Here is a 21,320-nt window from a genome sequence, read left to right on the forward strand (position 1 = left end):
TTGTTCAGTTGGTGCATTTTGAATGGATGCTGGATGCAGAAACCGTCTGTGCTTATTTTCTCACTCTCCTCCTCATTAATCAACTTACATTGGGATTTGTAAGATTTTGGCCAGAAGTGTTTGGGAACGAAACCAGTTGGTAGATTGACCAGATGTCCCAATTTATGAGATACAGTGCTACATTTTTCACTGTGGGCCGACCCAGAGATTGACGCATCGTCTCATTTTTGGCTGAGTCTAATTAGAAAAAAGTAAAAAAAAAAAGAATAAAATCACAGGTGCTCTTCCTAAATGGGAACAAAGCAGAGCTGCAGTCGTCGACATAGAGTTTCTCCATAGGATCACATCACAACCAAGCTCTTAAAATAAAACAGGTAAAGGACTTTTAGACAAATTATGATTGAAAACTGCATTTAAAGAAAACAAAACACAGCAAAGACTGCAGAACGGTTTCTTTAAATAAGTGAGGCCACTGACAAGTGACTCTCAGGGAGCTTTTTGTGAGTTTTGCCAAATGTAGGTCTCGTCCTCTTCCTCCGACGGCTTTTTATAAAATTTTCCTGCAGTTTTCTCCTCCTTTAAAGACGGCAGGAAGTCAGGAGCAAAAGGAAGAGGAGGAGCCATACAGTCTAAATGAAAGGGAGTTATATAAGCAGCTTAAATAAACAGAATCATCAAAGAGCAAAGAAGTAAACAAATGTGAAAATTTAAAGGAAAAAAATTAACAACGTTAATGTGGGTTTAAGGGAAAAAAGTGAAGCTTCTGACCAACGAAAAGAAAGAGAAATCAATTTTGGGTCAGATTTGGTCATGTATGTATGTGCAGAAACAAAATCCAGAGAGCAAAACAAGACCTCTGTTCATCAGCGTTTTTATCGTATGCGTTTAGACGCCTTCCTGTTCGAAGAGTCACAAAGAGCCAGGCATGCCAGACATAAAAACAACATACCTGGAAACCGGTAAGTGTATCCAGGTGCTAATCCAGAGTAACTGTGTAGGTAGTAGTCTGGAAACCTGGATAGCCTGTAAAAAACAAAGGCGATGATCTGCTTGGTCAGTCTCTCATGTAGAAAGATTCACTTTTAATGCAGAAAATGAGCTAGGCACAAAGTATGTTTTATTCAGTTGTAACAATCTATTAACTGCTGATCCAAACAACAGATGCATTTTACAGATAAGTCACTTTTTTTCTGTTATGACCAATATTTTAAAATAATTTGAATCTATAGTGAAACACAAGGTCGGTTATAAAGACGCAGTAATAACAAAAAGCTTTGTGTATAATTTAAATACCAACGCTATTAGGAAGAATTGGAGTTAAATTATAACTGAAGAAACACAAATGGCCAGTAGGGGGAGCAATAAAACCACACAGGAAGAAGCTCTTGCTTTTCTCAATGAAAATATCTTCCAACTATTTTCCTCCAATAAAAACCTTCCTGTCTATGACATTATGTTCAGCGCACATCATAGATGAGACACAAATCACAGCAAAAGCGAAGTAGTTGATTCAAGGCAAACTGGATTTTATTATTTTATTTTATTTTTTCAGTCTATTTAAAGAGAGACTGCTCTATAAATACAAATTCTGGATGGTACTTGTTTAGATCAAAATGAATTATCTTTCCATCTTATTTTAATGTTCTTTGAAATGGAATATATAAGATCCAACAGGTGTAAATGTACCTTGTTCTTTAATCAGTCCTTTAAAGACATTATTGCAATTAATAATTAAAGTGTGTCTAATTAAAGGCCTTTTAATATCAGGCCTCTTCTTGTGAAGTGAAGGATCCTTATGATCTCTAGATATAGTTCTCTGGTTTTGGTCTAAAACAATATTTTTGTATGGTCAAGAATTTTATTCTGAAGTAAGAAAGGAAATGGCTGTTGAGTTATCCTGAAATGTTGAAATAGTTCAAAATGATAACTTAAAAAAAACAGACTGTCACTACCTGACCTGTACTTATCTGAACCATCAGCTCAATAATGCAACCAAAAAATACACTTGGGTCACCATCAACTGAGCTTAATGATGATAACGTCACACCAGCAACATAACATCAAGAAGGTAAATGCTTCAATTCTCTTAGGAAAAGTTATTAGTAATAATTTATACTATTTAGTATACTTTAATCCTTTAAGGATATAAATAAGTACTTTTGTTTACGTAGTGACATTATTTAATGGCGACCTGTTGTACATGCTTATATGAGCTAAAGGTACAGATTGTGTTTCCAGCACAGATCAGTAGTGATACAGACATTCTGATGCGAATGCTAAAGAATAGGGGTGCCTCGATACAACTATTTAATTTCCGACACGATACCATTGGCTGATGCAGATAATGCCCCGATACAATATCAACATAAATCAAACATGCTCTTATGATTTATTTGATACTGTTGGGTTTTAAAAAATGTTTGATCGATTGATGTTAGTAAAACTGAGAACTAAAATCAACAATGATAGGTGGGAGAAAAACTGACCCATGTAAAATTAACCGAGGTTTTAGATGCAAGCCAATATAACCGATATTAGTTTTTAGTTAATATCAAACCGATATCAGATATTATAATCGGATCAGGACATCCCTACTAAAAATGCTCCATCACTTCGAATGTCTTTGCTTGAAAATTTGAGTGTAAAAGAGCTTTTATTGTGCATTGGATCGTCTCTAGTTAAAATATAATACAGAACAACTGCCGCAATGAGAAAGCACTGTGTGCAGTTTCTAAAGAGCCTTGGTAGGATTTAACATCTCAATTTATTAATCCACAAATAAGATACAGAGATCCTAAACATTTGCTTAGGAACTTCTAATGTCCCCTAATATTAAAGTCCTTCCTGGATCTGAAAAGATTTGATCATATCAATTCAGACATTTTTAACCAATTGCTTAAAACAGTTGTTTTAAACATTAATAGAATATTAGCTAACAGTCACTGCTGATCCTAAAGTTAGCATGCTTCCCAACATCTTTAAAATATTGTTTTTCAATGTTTTTTTTTTTGTCCATTTTTTATATGGGGGGCACAAGCAAAGCAAAACAAAAATATTAACGTACAAAACAAAAGTGGACTGAAACTTTTAAACTTTTGACAAATGAAAAACATTTTTAGTACTCAGTTTGTTGAAAAAAGTTTGAAGTCTGAAAACATAAATGGTTAATTTTCACATTTCAAAATATTGCAAAAACCATCCATGTTCTGATATACTATGAAAAACATGCAGATGACAGGAACTGTTTTCCAAGCTTTTTTTAAAAAAATTTTTTAACCAGTTTTAAAAAGCATATTTAAAAGCTAATTTCTACCAAAAACTTGCCATTTTCAAAGCTCCTCTTCAAAAACAGTTTGTTTTCTTCATAATTAGTAAAGGGCCTTACCTGACATGCCAATGCCCAACATGAATGTATCCCATAAGGCATCACTCTGGAGCGTCCCCTAGCAGTGCCTGTTGGTGTCATCACTTCTTTGGGCTGGGCTTTCTTACACTCCACCTAAACCAAAATAAAAAATATTAAAGTATACCAAAGATGTAAGAAGCTACTGGTTCAAAGTAAAATTTGACACCATACTACAAATGAAAGCCTTTTTTCGAAGTCCTAGGGTGAGCCTCTCCCACCTCTTTGTACTCACTACTGGTCAGTAGGCTTAAAGAGTGCCACCATGACTTTACATTCAGTTAAAACAGTGATAGATTAGCTGTTTGGAAGTATTTGTAGTCGGGGGAGGGGGGGGGGATATATGCAGAAAAATATGTAGGCAGAAAGCATGCATAATTAACACGTAACAGATGAACACTAAGCACAATTTACACTAGAAGACTACACAGACAGAATTTTATATATATATATTAGGGTTGTCAAAAGTATCGAAACTCAAAAAAGTATCGATACTGAAATGTTGTATCCGGATACAATACTCGTTTTTAAAAGTATCGATACAGTGCCGTCACCAGTGGCACCTAAGCAGTCATTCATCTAAAGTGCAGAATAGAGGACAATGCACTTTCAGAACACTGTGTGATTGAATAATTCTGTGCTCTTTTCAGTTTCAGACTTTTTTTTTGTAAGAAGTGCAGCTGCTGAGAATTATTTTTGTTTCTTAACCGGTTTGGCTAGTGTCACTGTTATGTGTGCAAAGCATAGCCAATGAAGGAACACTTAATTTGAATTTTATACGTTTTTTATCAAGCTTGCTTTATATTATGCACAGCATACAACCTTTATTGTGTTTATTTATTATATTTTATTTATTAATGAAAATATTTCTGTAGACTTTTGGAGTCTGTTTTTATCCTTGTGGTATCGAAAATGGTATCGAGTATCGAATATTTTCCTTAGTATCGGTATCGAGTTGAAAAGTTTAGTATCGTGACAACCCTAATATATATATATATATATATATATATATATATATATATATATATATATATATATATATATATATATATATATATATATATATATATATATATATATACTTTTTCCACAAGCACAATATAATCATTTTAACTTCTCATTTGATGAGATAATCCATTCCATCTCACAGGTTTTGCCATATCAAGATGCTGATTAAAACCTTTAGTGCACAGGTGTGCCTTAGACTGCCCACAATAAAAGGCCACTCTGAAAGGTACAGTTTTGTTTTATTGGGGTCTGGGGACTCAGAAAATCAGTCAGTATCTGGTGTGACGACCAATTGCTGCATGCAATGCGACACATCTCCTTTGCATAGAGTTGATCAGGTCTTCAGTTGTGGCCTGTGAAATGTTGATCCCTTCCTCCAGTTCAGGTTTTGTTCCCCCTGTCAACCAAAAGACCTCGCATAGGAATGTGAGGCTCTCTCTAAGAGTGAGAGGAAGGTTGTAGGTGACACCAGAAGGTACTTAATTTTACTGAGACGTCGGTAATCTAGAGTGGGATCCCCCCCAGTTATCCAGGTTGGCACCATAGGATTGGTGTTTATCGGGCAGAGTTAAATTGCATATCGGGCAGAGTTAAATTACCTGTAGATAATGGGAAAGGTTTTGCAGTTCTATGGTAGTAGAACAAAAGGCCAGGTTTCCGGGGAATTGTCAACTGCCCAAGGAGAAATTTTTGATCAAATGCTAACAGCTTTGAAGATAATTAGAAATCAAATACTGGAAAATTAGCCCCAACAAAGTCCTCTTCTTCTCCATAAAAAAAAATAAAAAAAAATCAAATAAATAAATGTAATCTAACAAAAACTTCCAACTGTTTTTAATATAGTTTTTTGTTTCTGCATTTTTTATTTTATTTTATTTATTTTTTATTTTTTTCCTACTTGCTTTGATTCTGTTTTATCTTCCTGTATTTTAATCATGTAAAGCACTTTACATTGTCTTTGTACTAAATTGTGCTATACAAATAAATTTGCCTTGCCTTGCCTTCAATGGCTGTGCGAAGTTGCTGGATCTTGGCAGGAACTGGTGCATGCTGTCGTATACGCAAACAAACATGCTCAATGAGTGACATGTCCGGTGAGTATGCCAGCCATGCAAGAGCTAGGACGTTTTCAGCTTCCAAGAATCGTGTACAGATTCTTGTAACATGGGGCAGTGCATTATCCCACTGCAACATGAGGTGATGTTCTTGAATGTATGGCACAACAATGGGCCTCAGGATCTAGTCACAGTAAATCTGGGTGTGGAGGACCTGGCTGGTGTGGTTACATGTGGTCTATGGTTGTGAGTTTGGTTGGATTTAATGCCAAATTCTCTGAAACGCCTTTGGAGACGGCTGATGGTAGAGACATGTTCATTCAATACACGAGCAACAGCTCTGTTACATTGTTACTAATGTTATTTTAACATCTGAAAATTTTATAAAGATATAAAAATAAAAAGGACATACCACGTGACAGACATACCATGTGCATGCACCGCGGCAGCAGCAGCTTACAATAAAGCGCTCCATTGAAAGTTAAAAGTTCTCTTTTCTGTTGTTCAATAAAAGTACGTTTTAAGATCATTTGAGGCGAGAATATTATACTTTAGAGCATCACTATATGATCAATTTACTGATTTAATGCGTAATTAAAAATAAATTTCCGAAGTTTAGAGGACCGGGGCAACCAGCAGAATTCCGAGGCTAACGTCAGTCAGGGCTAACCGCAGCCTGTCTGCAGCAGCCCTCTCTCGGCATAGCGGTGTGTGAAGGACCGCTGGCTCTGATGGCGATTTTTTTGTTTTATTTGCCAAAGTTTTCATTTGACTGGTGTTTATCTGACTCTGTCCATCATTATTCCCTATTTGCAGAGTTTTTTTGACTTGGGTGGAGTGTCTGCTTCACGCAGCTCCTGTGTTCTTGACGATATCTCGTGAATTGAGAAATGGCCATGGTTTGAAAAAACAATAGGTTCTCATCAACAATTTTCCGATGTCTCATTCATCGAGGCCAGACTAAATTACACATTTTATCTCACTTTTAGTCTTGTTTATCAGGCTAAAAAAAAAAAATACTGTTGAAAGCTACTTTAGCGTCTGTCAGGAAAAAAACACGATTTCCCATCATGCATTGGGGGAACGTTTCCGCATCTGCGCAGTCCGGAGGCGTCCACACGTTGCAACAAGCATGGAGGAACAGAGTCCGAAGCAAAACACAGATCAGAGTGCAGATGATTCTGGCAGCGACCATGAAGAAATTATTAATGGTGGAGAAAATGAGGAGACGGCGAAGACATTTAAGGACCTGGTAGGTTTGTTGTCTCACAGCTAACGAGAGAAAAACTGAAAAGATTAAGCTTTTTAGGGCTTAGCTAAACAAAGCTAATGATTTGTTAAACAACTCCTTGCTTTAGGCGTCCTTAGGCGCCTGTCAGTGTCTAAAAGGCATCTGTAAAACAATAAAAAACGTCTTGTGAAAGTGTCTCCGGTATCTGCCTTCTGTAGGGGGTGACTGAGGTGCTCTGTGAGGCCTGCGATCAGCTGGGATGGAAAAGTCCTACAAAGATCCAGGTGGAAGCCATACCAGTCGCTCTTCAAGGTAGGAATGCTCTCGTTCTTCTTTATTAACGCTTACTTTTCCTTCCAACTCCACTTGTGCTTAAAAAAAATCAGCTCAGATTTATAGAACTTTATAGGACACTCAGTGAAATCCTTTGAAAATCAACATTTCAAGCCGAATCCAAGACATGACCTTATTACCTTTGTAACATTAATAAAAATGGAGATTTTGATGGCAAAAACGAATGTCAATGTAATAACAACTTTCCCGAATATATTAAGAAAAATAACAGAAGTGCTTCTGTAAGAAATTCATGGAAAACACTCTTAGAGAGAAAGAAACACATATTTTTTGGTACAACATAACCTTAGATTAGGGGTAACCAATTAAAAGTCAGCAGGGTCTGAATAAAGAAAATCATCAACCTTTAAAGGTCCGGAGGCCTTTATAATTATAATCTGTTACTTTAAACAGCATTTAACACTGAAATGCAGCTGTTTATCTATCTGTGTTATACATTCAATTAAAAAAAAAAAAAAAAAAGAAAATTATTCCATTTTAAAATCTTAAGTGTTTTTTGAACAAGATAACAACAATCTTTCAGTTTGGTATAAAGAAAATTTCCTGATTCACGTTTTATAAAAAAACGGAACTGACTGTTTTTTGTTTTTCTGTCTTTTTTCAGTCTTAAAGGAATAGTACACCCAAAACATGATTAGCCTTCATTTTCTACTCACCCCCATGCTGAACAACACTCTGGAGTACTTTTTTGATATCTCAAATGCATCTGGAGATCTGGGAGGCTTCTTGCTGTCTGCTGACATTCAAATAATGGAGGTCTATGGCGCCCGAGGCAGAAAGGTCCATAAAAGTCATAGCCATAGACCTCCATTATTTGAATGTCAGCAGACAGCAAGAAGCCTCCCAGATCTCCAGATGCATTTGAGATATCAAAAAAGTACTCCAGGGTGTTGTTCAGCATGGGGGTGAGTAGAAAATGAAGGCTAATCATGTTTTGGGTGTACTATTCCTTTAATGAGAGCAGTGGGCTTTAGGCTGCCCTGCAAGGCTTTAAACCTGGTTTGAATAGAGACAAAGCACATATCAAGGTGCTCATTTTGAGCCTGGATCCATATTTATTTTTGATTCTGTTCATGGTGGAGAATCCTGCTTCACAGCAGCAGGTTGAGCCAAACATGCTCTAAATGTTCAGGCTCCGCTCGGTCCGGCTAGGTCAAGATCCGCTATTGCAATTGCGTCGAACAGGGAAAAGAAAATCGAAAAGATCCGGTTTGTCAAATTAAAATATAGTAACAACAGATTGGTAACTACAAATTAGAGCATAATTCTTATATATTTAAAAAAACTAACACCTTTTATTTCAACTATTGGACGCAAACTTCAGACCAGGAAGCAGATTTCTCATCTCTATCAGAAACAGCAGATATGCATGATGCTGATGGGGATTATTTTAATATGTTATAATAAATTAAGCGTTCATTTCTGCATGTTTTGCTCCTACGAATTTCCTGATATTATCGCGCATGCGCTCCTCGAGCTCCGAGGATAAGCAGGAGGCCTGGAGCGCCGTGGGGTGAAGCGGTGATGGAGTATGAGGGATTTCGATTGTCATCAGACAACATGCGGTAATTTATAAATGTTTTATAACAGGTTGGGTCTGGATTAGCCAGCAGGTGGGTCCAGATCCAGACCGCGGTTCACTAATCCGTGACCTCTGCCTTAGAGGCATTAATATTGATACTGGCACTTACATTTATTAGTTTATAAACCTTAATATAATTGTTAACTAGGCTTATTAAGTTTTTGATTTCAGATATATTTATTGTGAAACATTTCTTTCATCAAGGCACTTGATTTGACATTTACATGTTTCTTTTTGAGAAAAAGTCTGACACATAAACAACAAAAAGGCATAGTGACAACATCTATAATAAAATGAGGATAATAAAAACATAGTTAACAATAACAACAGAATAATGATAGTACTGAAAATAAAAAAACAACAAACGACATCAATCAAATATCAAATACAAGAGCTAAAAGCCCCCATCCCACCCCACCCTCCCCCAGGAGTGCTACAGTTTGGTCACATTAGTCAGTTATTGAGTTAAGTTTTTTCAAACTCTCTGTTTTTCTTTTAGAATGCATCTGATTCTTTCCAGGTGAAGGGTGCCGGTCAGGTCTGATAGCCAGTGATTCAATAAGAGCTCTTCTTTTTCCTTCAGGAGTTATAACACCATGCGACAGGAGACGCTGTTAAGAGCTCATCAGATATTTCCAGAATGATCAGAACAGGATCTGGTATTATCTGGACTTCCAGAATCCACTTATTAACTTTACTTTTTAACTTTTCCATGAGCTTTTTACCTTTTTTTTCATGACATGTTAACTTTTCTTTTCAAATTTATTTACAGCAGGTATATATCATTCATCATCATCTAATTGGTCAAATGCCAAAATGAGATGCTGATGACGATTCTCAGTCATCCAGGTCATAGTCATTCAGTAAAAATTCAAAAATATCCACTGGACTTGGTTTCCAAGGTTTGAAGACGTTTCGCTACCTCTTCAGGAAGCATTCTCAATTCAAATATCTGGATCCGCAGTGAGTTTGAGTCTTATATAGACAAAGCCTTGTATCGCTTGGAAACATGCAAATGGAAACCGATGAGTTGGTCGTTTGGTTCCATTGTTAGCCTGTAATATCTGAAACCTGTCTATGATTGTGAAGGGTCGGTCGTTAAGGAAGTATTGTTCACCTGGCTGAAGAGAGGAGTCTCTTTGTTCCTCTGTGATGGGGTGGGGGGTGTGGTGATATCTGGAAGGGATCATCTCTATAACTGAATTGTGTGTTTTTGGAAGCTGGAATCTTGAGTCCACCACCTCTGTTTAAAGTTGGTTTTTCTCTCTTAATATAGATGGCTTCCTTCACGCCCCTCTCAAACCACCTATTTTCTTTATGGTGCTTCTATACCTCACTGAGGGACGGGGGGGGGGGGGGGACTCCATTTGTAAGGGGGATGCAAGTGATCCAAAATGCTAACTTGCCCTATGTAGTTATTGTCTACTAATTGTTTAGCTTCAATAAAATCTATAACCTCATTAGTGATTGTAATATTATGTAAATCCCTCTATTGTCTCTCAATGGGAAAATTAACCCTGCATTTAACCCATCCCCTTGGGGAGCAGTGGCTGCCATCGTGGGGCGCCCAGGGAGCACTGTTGGTGAAGGGTCTTGCTCAGGGACCCAGAGTGCAGACTATGGGGATCAAACTGGGTATTTGTAACCTTCTCAGAGCATAAGCGCACTGCTCCGACCATATATATAGGATATGATATATTGTTTAATATGTTGTTTAATACTTAGGTGAGTAGCAGCCTACTGGTTATGGCATAGAGCTTGGAATCCTGAGGTTCTGAGTTTGAGCCCCACTCCCACCGACTGCCATTCTGGGTCTCTGACCTTTAACCCCAACCTGCTCCCTGGGCTCCCCACGATAGCAGCCCAATAAAGTTCAGTTATTACTATTATTATTGATCATTCTCTTTCAGTAAAAGTAAATATCAATAGACTTTGAACTTTTTTCTGCTTTCTAACATTACAAACACAAACTTTATGTGTTTTACTCAAATATTGAGTGACTTTGCGACGTGAAGTGATGTGAAATGCAATGAAAATATCATAGATGGTTTTCTCCTTTTTATGGTTTTCTAGTTTTATGTGCATTTGTATTCATGTTTAGTAATTACTATGTATAACCACCTTTATACACTTGCACGTTATTCCTTTTCAATCACATATCTACCAGGTTTTGCTTAAAAACTGAAACAGATTGGACGGAAATCACCTGAGAACCAGTTTTATATTTTTGGGCACAGACTGAATTGGGTTTTGCTCTGGGCTTTGACTGGGCCATGCTGACAGTCTGGCTCTGCTCTATCATTATCCCGCCGTAGTGCTAGCTTAATGTTGATGGGTGTTATTTGCTGGAATTTGAATAAACATGAACTCTCCCATCCATCCTCCCATCAAATTCATCCAGTTGCACAGACCATCTTTGGACAACATATCCCACAGATCGGTTAAAGGACAGCAGATAATGATCCAGTGTTTCTGTCTGTTGAACACCAACACCTCAGCTGCTTTCCTTTTTATGCTTTTATTACAATCCATCCACACTGCTGCTCTTTTTTACTAGCTCTTAACGTAGATCAATTCAGTGGAAGTCTCCGCTCTACGTTGGCGCCGTTCTGTGCATCACAGGGTTAAAAGAACAAACGTAGAACCTGGAATCTAATGTTCTTAAATGCTTATAGAAGCTAATCCCCAATATAGGTCTAAAAGATCACCTTAGATTATTTGCAAACTCAACCTGCCTTATTTCAATGTTTAGTTGCACATGATTGTTTCAGGAGTAAAGAAGGCTGAAAACCACATAACATTTTTAATTTTTGTGATTGACAGCTATGCACTGCCTTGAGTTTATCATATAAAGATGTGTCTAAGGAGAATGAAGAGGACCTATATTAGTCCTAAATGTTCCATCTGCTTTGGGGTCCAAAGTGATGTGGGTTGTAGCTGAATAAGGAGCAGATAATCTGTATAGACATTTGAAAATATTTGATATAAACTACAAATAGTTAACCAATTGTTTGATTGGAGAAAATCTAAACTCAGGGTTAAGAAGAAAAAAAAGATAAAATGGAAAATAATATTTTTTTGCTCTAGTTATGGCTCAAACAAACTTTGAAAAGATTGAAGTCTATATATTGTGTGAAATTCCACAATATATGTTTGATCCTCTGCAGTAGGGTAACGTTGCTTATCTCTGTGTGTCGGCAGGCCGGGATGTGATCGGCCTGGCAGAGACGGGTTCAGGAAAGACGGGTGCTTTCGCTCTCCCCATCCTCCAGTCACTGCTGGCGTCGCCTCAGAGGCTCCACACGCTCGTCCTCACGCCCACCAGAGAGTTGGCCTTCCAGATCTCCGAGCAGTTCGAGGCTCTGGGCTCCAGCATTGGGGTTAAATGTGGTACGTTTGTATGAAAGGTTACCGACTTTACTGATCATAAAACTTTATTTATTGCCCTTTTTCTATTAAAACCTGTTTCCTATCTGTTGCAGCTGTGATTGTTGGTGGAATCGACATGATGTCTCAGTCCTTGGTGTTAGCTAAGAAGCCACATATTGTTATCGGTAAGGGAATGGATGGACCCTCTTTCTGCTTTTTTAGAAATGTTTAATAAATTGTTTGTCTGCTTTTGTTTTTGGACTTCAACCACTTCATTTATGATGCTGACTAGGGCTGAAACCAAATATTATATTGCTAATCACTTAATCTGTTGATTATTTTTTTAATTAATCCATTATTATCCAAAGGTTCCTGAAAGAAGATTTTTTTACAGAATTAAACCAGATGAAACTAAAACTTTAGAGCATATGACGGCAAAAACGTTTTGTATCTTAAATGCAGGATATTGTTTGTCATAACAATTTATACTTAGTATAAATAGTATAACTTTATATACTATAAATTTATACTATTTATACATACTTTGATATAATTACTGCTCTAAGTGGGTTTCTGTATCAGCCTAAGGCATGTTTTAGAGTCTCTATACTCCAGTTAACGATTCATTTATTGAAACATTAGTTGACGATAATTTCAATAATCGATTAATTATGATTAATCTGATCGTTTTAGGCCTAATGCTGACTGAATGTTTTTCAGCCACTCCCGGTCGGTTGATCGATCACCTGGAGAACACAAAGGGCTTCTCCCTGCGAGCTCTGAAGTTCCTGGTCATGGATGAAGCCGACAGGATCCTCAACATGGACTTTGAGACTGAAGTAGGCTCTCACAGCAGCACAAATGACTTGATAAAGCTCTTAGGTTAAAACTAAAGCAAATGAGTAAGAGGATCCATGGTTTTTAAGATTTCTAGACATGTTGGCCAACTAATAAGTATGAGCAGGTACTGATTTGAGGCTCCTTCTTCCTGGATTACTGCAGCAGAGCTCAGGTGTTGTTGGAGTCCAGGTTGCTCTGATAGTGGCCTTCAGCTCTTCTGCTCCAGTCAAATCCAATCCTCTGTGTTTATTAGGGTCTGAAAAATATCGTTTCGGCAATATATTGTGATTGTTGGCTGCCTGATATAATATCCATCTTTCAGTTCCCAGTGTCGATTTTTTTAAAGCAAAACATTTTAACATAAAACTGAGGGACAAATGGCTCCCTCTGCTCGCCACTCTGGCAGATCATGCTGTGGAGCCATTTAGCTGTGCGGCGCAGCGCTTTATCTGCTTTTCATCTATACATTCAAATTTGATAGCAGGAAAAATATCACTAAATATGTTGATATTGCGATTTAGTGATAATGTCGTATCGCAGCACCCACGCCAATACTCACCCCCAGTATTCATATAACACCTTCTATAAACAGCAGTGTTTCCAAAGTGCTGCACATTAAGATAAACATGTACTTAATTCAGTTGGATGAGTGATTAAAAAAACAACCGATAAAATTAGATAGGAAGGTGTCAACGATCATCTGTTAAGTCAGCAGTTTTCTGCTTCAATATTTGACCCTTTTCACAATATTCTAATTCTCTGAGGCAGTGAGTTTCAATAGTTAACCCTTTACAACCATCACATTAAAAGTAATTAACATTTGTAATATCAGTCTGCATGTAATGAATGAATATAATATATAGGTTTCACTTTTTGAATTAAATGATTGAAATAAATAAAACTTTTTAATGATATACTAATTGTATGACCAGCGTATGTGTATAACTACGCACACAACTAAAGGTTACTTTTCTAATTGGTTGATTTGTCGACTAATTTTGAGACTCATCGATTAAAAATCTGGAAGCTAAAGGTGCTTAATTAGAGATTTGAGTTTTTATTTTAATAATTTGAGCTGGTTGAAGCTAAATGATGCCACATAAGGAGTTCTAGAGAGCATATATAAGGAAAAAATAATTTTTTAAACATTGAATAAAACATTTTTATTTTTTAGCCTGATTATTGGTGAGTGGGTTGTTCTTTTAGTAGTTTTTATATTTTATGCACACTCTGGATAAACATTTGATTCAGTTAACAAATAATTTAATGATTAATTTAATAAGTGATTAAGATTAATCTGATTAAAGGCCAGATCCCACCGGCTGTGTACGATGTTTTAATCTCTGATACGATTTTTTAGAACTATTTTGCACTTACTGCGTATAGAAAGGTTAGGCTGTGCAGATCTGTGCAGATTTCTTTTTCACTTCTGTCTCTTTGCTACACAAATCTAAAGCAATTTGCAACATTTGATTTGGACAGATTATGAAAGGTTAGTCAAATAAATAGATAAAAGAAAACCAGTGCAGCTATAAAGCAAAGCCCCTCTAAATGAGTCTGTGCTGCATCTTAAACCAGATCAGATAGAGATTATTTTTATGACTATATTAAAAACGTAATGAGATCTATGCGTAAAGAAAATAAAAACACAGGAATAAACGCCGTGGGACGGTTTATAAGCTGACTGAGGCAGAGAGACGATTCTCAGAGAGAGATCTGTGAAGTTTATCAAAGTTTTTTTTTTCATAGTGTAGAGTAATGCACTTTGCATCCTTGCTCTGTCTGCCGCTCGTTATTTCGTTCTATCTGAGGCTCAAAGAGGATCACTATTTTACTGAATCCGTTTTCTGTCCTCCTGAAGTTCTTTTTTTTTTCCGAGGGCATTGATAAACTGCGTTTCTGTCCCTCGTTGATTTTGCGCGGCTTAAGAGGATCAATATTTTATCCTTTTTCTATCCTCCTGAATTGCCATCACGGGTAAAGCATATTTTAAAATGATTTTTTTTTTTTGCCTGAGTCTGTCTGCTGCTCTGTGGGACTCCAGATGAACAGATTTTATTTTGTATTTTCCCCAAAAGGGGATATGTTTTACTTTGTAACCGCTTCTCTCTTCCTGTCAGACCCATGAAATTACCGTTGAATTTCTGCTTAGATCGACCTACTCAGGCCCCTGCAGAACTCATCCCTGCTGGCTTTTAATGAGATCTAAACGCCGCAACATTGTCCGGCGCGGTTTTGTGTCGGATTGGATGTAAAACGGGAATGGGTGTTCTGGCCTTAACAGTTTCAGCTCTAGGAGAGAATAAGAGCTTTGGGTTTAGACAGATGCACCTTGATTTAAGGTTTTGTGCTTTTATTATCATCACAAAAGTTTTACTCTTGTTAAATTGTTTCTATACAAACTTGTAACTTTATCTGGTGGTTCTTAGTTTGGACTATAATAGCTGTAAATCATTTGACTGGATCGTACAGGGTGTAGTCAGTGGCGTCGGTGCTATCTGGGTTCCAGAAAACAAAGGATTCTTAAATAAGCTGCCATGATTTTCAGGACCTGATGACCCGTGTTTAGCCAGACTTCCTGTCCAGTCTGAGCTCGAGTCATTCATAGGCAGGAAAAACGTTCTAATAATTACTGACTCAAGACAATTCAAAATTGAAAACAATTCCTTTGATGTTTTGTTACCGTTTTTATTATTTCTTGTCAAAATAAAATAAAAAAATCAATGCGGTTTGTAGTTATAGGGTGATAAAATAAAAACAATGTCCAGACATAAACATCGATTTTACAGTTTGCCTACCTCTGCACTCATATTTTCCTCCCATAAGTTTATTAAAGGCTGGATCGATTCACCTGTAATGAGATATTTGTGTGTTTTTTTTTTTTCCAATAGGTGGACAAGATCCTGAAAGTTATTCCTAGAGACAGACGGACCTTCTTGTTCTCAGCCACCATGACCAAAAAGGTACTTTAATCGTCCTGTAATGCCTGTGCGGCCAGAGTTGGCCTCTCTGCTCAGGAGTCTTTCCTTTGTTCCGCAGGTCCAGAAGCTCCAAAGAGCGGCTCTCAAAGATCCCGTAAAATGCGCCGTTTCCACCAAATATTCCACAGTAGACAAGCTGCAGCAGTACTACATCTTTATTCCATCCAAATACAAGGTAAGGCTTTGATCTTACAGTGGATTCCTGTCTGTTTGTTCTTGGTTTTGTTCTTTAAACGGTTTACTCTGCTGTAGGACTGTTACCTGGTTTCCATCCTGAACGAGCTGGCTGGGAACTCCTTCATGATTTTTTGCAGCACGTGTAACAACGCCCAGCGGGTGGCGCTGATGCTCAGGAACCTGGGCATCACCGCCATCCCTCTGCACGGCCAGATGAGTCAGGTGGAGCTCGCTTTGCTTCATCATTTCATAAAACCCTGCTGTCTGAAAGGCGTGTGCTTGCTAAGACATCTCTCTCTTTTCTGCAGAATAAACGTCTCGGAGCTCTTAACAAGTTCAAATCAAAGTCTCGTTCTGTGCTCCTGGCGACCGATGTGGCGTCTCGAGGTCTGGACATCCCTCATGTTGACTGTGTCATCAACTATGACATCCCCACACACTCTAAGGTACGGCAGGGGTCGTTCTTTAGCTGTTGGACTGCCTGTTTCTGTGTTCAACCTCTAACTGATCTTCTCACCCGTCTGTTCTCACAGGACTACATCCACAGAGTCGGGCGAACGGCCAGAGCAGGGCGTTCTGGGAAATCCATCACTTTTGTAACGCAGTAAGAGTCTTTTTCTACGCTTTGTTTCAGCCGTCTGTTTTGAAATCCATTTCTGCTAAATGTTGACCTTTTTCATCCCTGATCCTGAAGGTACGACGTAGAGCTTTTCCAACGAATTGAAAGTTTAATCGGGAAGAAACTCCCGGCGTTTCCAACGCAGGAGGAGGAAGTGATGATGCTGGTGGAGAGGGTGAGCGAGGCTCAGAGGTTTGCCAGGCTGGTAAGTCCACCCTCAAAAGATCGCCCCTTTTAGATGTTAACACAAACATTACACAGGATATAAAAACAAAAAAACAACCTGTTCCCTCGACTCACATTAAAAACATCTAAATATCTCAGACTGCGTGAAAAATATAAGATTATTTTTCTTTTCTGGTAACAAATTAAAGTTCTGATATGGTGACAATTTCAATTTTAAAAGCTGTTGCTAATGCAATCCATTTTACTATTTGGATGGATTAAAGTGTGTTTGTTGGAAGTGTTGACACTATAGTGTCAGAGACAATAAAGGTCTTGTCTTGGTACTCCTTGGTCCCGGCTGGTGTCGTCTTGACTACAACACTCTTATATTACTGTGTTAGGTTATCGGCTACATTGGATTTTATTCCGCACATTTTTTGTTTTAGTGCCCAGGAACCTTTTATTAGTTTGTGTTCCTGGGGTATAAATATGATGTCACCCAGACCTTTCTCTACCACTGGGAATAACAAGTGAGGTTTTATTTTATTATTGATATATATATATAAAAAAAAGGGCTATAATAGATAGCGGGATTTTTGCGGATCATTGAAAATCATTAAAAGTCATAAAATCATAATTTTTAAATTAAGGCCTTAATTAGGATTAAGTTTAATTAAATGTGATTATCATGGCATTTAAAATGTTTTATTTAAAAAAAAAAAAAAAAAAAAGGTTATAAAAAAAATGTTGTCACATATATATTGGACATAACTGGTTTGCGTGGAGCTGCTTCTGGTTGATCATAAAGCCGTATGTTTGGAAAAGAAGCTCGAGGCGGAGAGAATCTAGAGAATGAGAAAAATCACATTTTAACAGAAGAGGCTGGAGAGAGAGAGAGAGAGAGAGAGAGAGAGTGTTGATGGCATTGAAATTATTTCTAAGAGCATAAAAAGAGCATTAAAAGCATTAAATTAAGAGTTACTCCTTCCTGTATAAACCCTGAAAATAACATTTTGTTCATTGAGTCTGTTGAGTTTTTATTTATTTGTTCTGATTAATCATTTGATTCACAGAATTTAGATTTCTAAAGAATTTAAACCAGGTGAAGCTAAAAGGACGTGACTTGAGAAGTTCTAAATAGAACATGATCACAAAAAAATCGGTTTTCAATCTTTAATGCAAAATTTGTGTGTATAAATATATATGCATGCTAGATACACTATATTGCCAAAAGTATTTGCTCACCTGCCTTGACTCACATATGAGCTTAAGTGACATCCCGTTCCTAATCCATAGGGTTCAATATGACGTCGGTCCACCCTTTGCAGCTAGAACAGCTTCAACTCTTCTGGGAAGGCTGTCCACAAGGTTTAGGAGTGTGTTTATGGGAATTTTTGACCATTCTTCCAGAAGCGCATTTGTGAGGTCGCACACTGATGTTGGACGAGAAGGCCTGGCTCTCAGTCTCCGCTCTAATTCATCCCAAAGGTGTTCTATCGGGTTGAGGTCAGGACTCTGTGCAGGCCAGTCAAGTTCATCCACACCAGACTCTGTCATCCATGTCTTTATGGACCTTGCTTTGTGCACTGGTGCACAGTCATGTTGGAAGAGGAAGGGGCCAGCTCCAAACTGTTCCCACAAAGTTGGGAGCATGGAATTGTCCAAAATGTCTTGGTATGCTGAAGCATTCAGAGTTCCTTTCACTGGAACTAAGGGGCCAAGCCCAGCTCCTGAAAAACAACCTCACACCATAATCCCCCCTCCACCAAACTTTACACTTGGCACAATGCAGTCAGACAAGTACCGTTCTCCTGGCAACCGCCAAACCCAGACCCGTCCATCAGATTGCCAGATGGAGAAGCGCGATTCGTCACTCCAGAGAACGCGTCTCCACTGCTCTAGAGTCCAGTGGCGGCGTGCTTTACACCACCGCATCCGACGCTTTGCATTGCACTTGGTGATGTATGGCTTGGATGCAGCTGCTCGACCATGGAAACCCATTCCATGAAGCTCTCTGCGCACTGTTCTTGAGCTAATCTGAAGGCCACATGAAGTTTGGAGGTCTGTAGTGATTGACTCTGCAGAAAGTTGGCGACCTCTTCGCACTATGCGCGTCAGCATCCGCTGACCCCGCTCCGTCAGTTTACGTGGCCTACCTCTTCGTGGCTGAGTTGCTGTCGTTCCCAAACACTTCCATTTTCTTATAATACAGCTGACAGTTGACTGTGGAATATTTAGGAGCGAGGAAATTTCACGACTGGATTTGTTGCACAGGTGGCATCCTATCACAGTTCCACGCTGGAATTCACTGAGCTCCTGAGAGCGACCAATTCTTTCACAAATGTTTGTAAAAACAGTCTGCATGCCTAGGTGCTTGAATTTATACACCTGTGGCCATGGAAGTGATTGGAACACCTGATTCCAATAATTTGGATGGGTGAGCAAATACTTTTGGCAATATAGTGTAGGTTCCTCTCAGCTAATAGCAGGGTTTAGTCTTTATACTCCAATTAACCATTAATTAATCCATTAATCCATCCACTTCAGTTGATTATGAAAATATATATAGTGCCATTTTGCATGTTATCACAACACACATTAACAGAATCATTTTACTTAAATCAGGCATTTAAAATCTTTGCTATCCATGAAAACTGAGCAGGAAGTCATTGGCTTTGCAGAACTTGATCCTCCTGGATGAGCTTCTAGCGACGTGGGAAATAAAAAGTTCCCTTTCCGTTAAAGTGAGGCTGAAAAGCATCTGAAGTTTCTCACATCTACAGTCAGACTAGTTAGTTAAAAGGCTTCAACCAAATAATCAATCAAGCTTTAACAAATAATGCTGTTGAGAGATGGGAATTATATATTATTGTGTTTGACGACAGCAGCAGTGGGTTGTAATATTTAACCCTGATTAAAATGCCTTCAAGGCAGTGCTGTCCAAACTTTAGGCTAGAATGTTTAACTAGTATTTGATTAAAATAAAACACAGCTTCTATTTTAAACATGGAAGGAAAACAGTAATATTTCATTTTTTAAGTGCCAGAATACTGGTTGAACAGAAAGCATCTGGCTTCATGCTACTATTTATGGCCTCTGTTTTATTCTGCATGAAAGCAGAAATAAAGAAATCTATTCATCACTTTATGGGAAATAATGAAACGGCTTCATGTTAAAATAATGCTTCATTCAACCCTTAGAATGACAGGCGGCTACTTGTGGTTGTATGAAGGTATAAGAGTTGATGATTATAACCAGAAAAAAACTTCTGAAGGGGAAAAAAAATCCTAACTGTGGTGAACCGCGAGAGGAAAACTGAGAGAGCTCTTCTCCAGGAATTGCTTCAAATCCGGACTCTATTTGGGAATCTTGATTTTAAACATTTGGAGACTTTCGTCAGTCAGGCAAGTTATCTGTGTGGAAACTCTGAGCAGAAACAGCTGCTGAATGATCTCATGGTTCGGTGAACATTGTGATAGTTGTTTCCATCTCTCTTCTTTTAAAAAGTGTGAGAGAACATTTTATTTATCTCATGCAAAGGTGTTTCCTTCATTTTCGAATAACACCTGAGATTTAGCCTCCTATTACTTTAAAACACTTTCATTAGGAAATGGGGGGAAAATGTCACTGTGGATTTGTAATATAGTTTTGGAACAAGAGTCGAATCATCCTAACAAAAATGACCTCTCTGTTTCAGGAAATGAGGGAACAAGGGGAGAAAAGGAAGAGACCCAAAGCTGGACAAGGCGAGGATGAGGACGACACAGAACAGGCCAGCGGAGTGAGGAAGAAAGTCAAAGGAGGATCAGGAGGAGGAGGAAGAGGAAGAGGAGGGAAGAGGGGCGGAGGAGCCTGGAGAGGAGGACGCTGAAGCATCATAAAATGTACAGAACCACAACACAAGACGCCTCTCCTCTTTCTGATGTACACTTTATGACGGCTTGTTTTCCACCCTTCGCTCTGCCGGCTCAACGACTATTTAACAGCACAATAAGTGCTTTCTTTGTCCCACTATGAGTTTTGTTCCATTTCTAATAAAAACTTTTCTGTAAAACTTGTTTCATGCCTGTTGGTGTTTTTTTGGAGTGATTGTCTTAAACCGCGAAGGGGGAAAAAACTGCCTTAAAGTCTTCTGAAAGAAAAATATTGGATTTGATGGTAAATAATTAGCTTACAGATAAAAGCGGATGTTTTTAAAAGGGTGCTATATGGCTTCCGCTCAGGACGGCATCGAACTGAGGGCGGCCTGAGAACTGTCTTCATTAAAACCCTGAATGTTACAACAATCTGACCGATAATACTGGTTTACATTCATATAAGAATGAGGAAGTCAGAGTGACGTAATCGCCATGGTGATAGGGTTCAGTTTATCACTTGTGTGAAAAAGCATGCTCATAATCTTCATTGCTCGTACAGCTATGGCAATGGTTATAAAAATAACAGCACTATCGTGTGTGGTGTTTAATTTCTTCATTTAGAATTGTTGAAAAATCTCTCCTTGTAAACGCAAAAGTTTTACATTACTAAAGGTAAAGA

General features: G+C 38.1%; 1 protein-coding gene across 1 annotated transcript; it reads left to right on the top strand.

Moving 5' to 3' along the window:
• Positions 1–6,556: 6,556 nt before the first annotated feature.
• Positions 6,557–20,842, top strand: ddx47 (DEAD (Asp-Glu-Ala-Asp) box polypeptide 47). Its single transcript, XM_038273790.1, has 12 exons — positions 6,557–6,718; positions 6,916–7,009; positions 11,835–12,023; positions 12,116–12,187; positions 12,723–12,841; positions 15,734–15,805; positions 15,882–15,998; positions 16,076–16,222; positions 16,309–16,446; positions 16,534–16,604; positions 16,695–16,824; positions 20,482–20,842. The coding sequence occupies exons 1-12, from the start codon at positions 6,599–6,601 to the stop codon at positions 20,653–20,655; spliced, it is 1,443 nt and encodes a 480-aa protein (XP_038129718.1). The 5' UTR covers positions 6,557–6,598; the 3' UTR covers positions 20,656–20,842.
• Positions 20,843–21,320: the final 478 nt, after the last annotated feature.

Source organism: Cyprinodon tularosa, unplaced genomic scaffold, assembly GCF_016077235.1.
Source record: "Cyprinodon tularosa strain WSP-4 unplaced genomic scaffold, ASM1607723v1 ctg89, whole genome shotgun sequence".
Lineage (NCBI taxonomy): Eukaryota > Metazoa > Chordata > Actinopteri > Cyprinodontiformes > Cyprinodontidae > Cyprinodon > Cyprinodon tularosa.

Coding starts and splice junctions, on each gene's coding strand:
- ddx47 (XM_038273790.1), top strand. CDS start 6,599: ATGGAGGAACAGAGTCCGAAGCAAAACACAGATCAGAGTGCAGATGAT. Junction 6,719..6,915: donor CGAAGACATTTAAGGACCTG/GTAGGTTTGTTG, acceptor TGCCTTCTGTAG/GGGGTGACTGAGGTGCTCTG. Junction 16,447..16,533: donor ACATCCCCACACACTCTAAG/GTACGGCAGGGG, acceptor CTGTTCTCACAG/GACTACATCCACAGAGTCGG.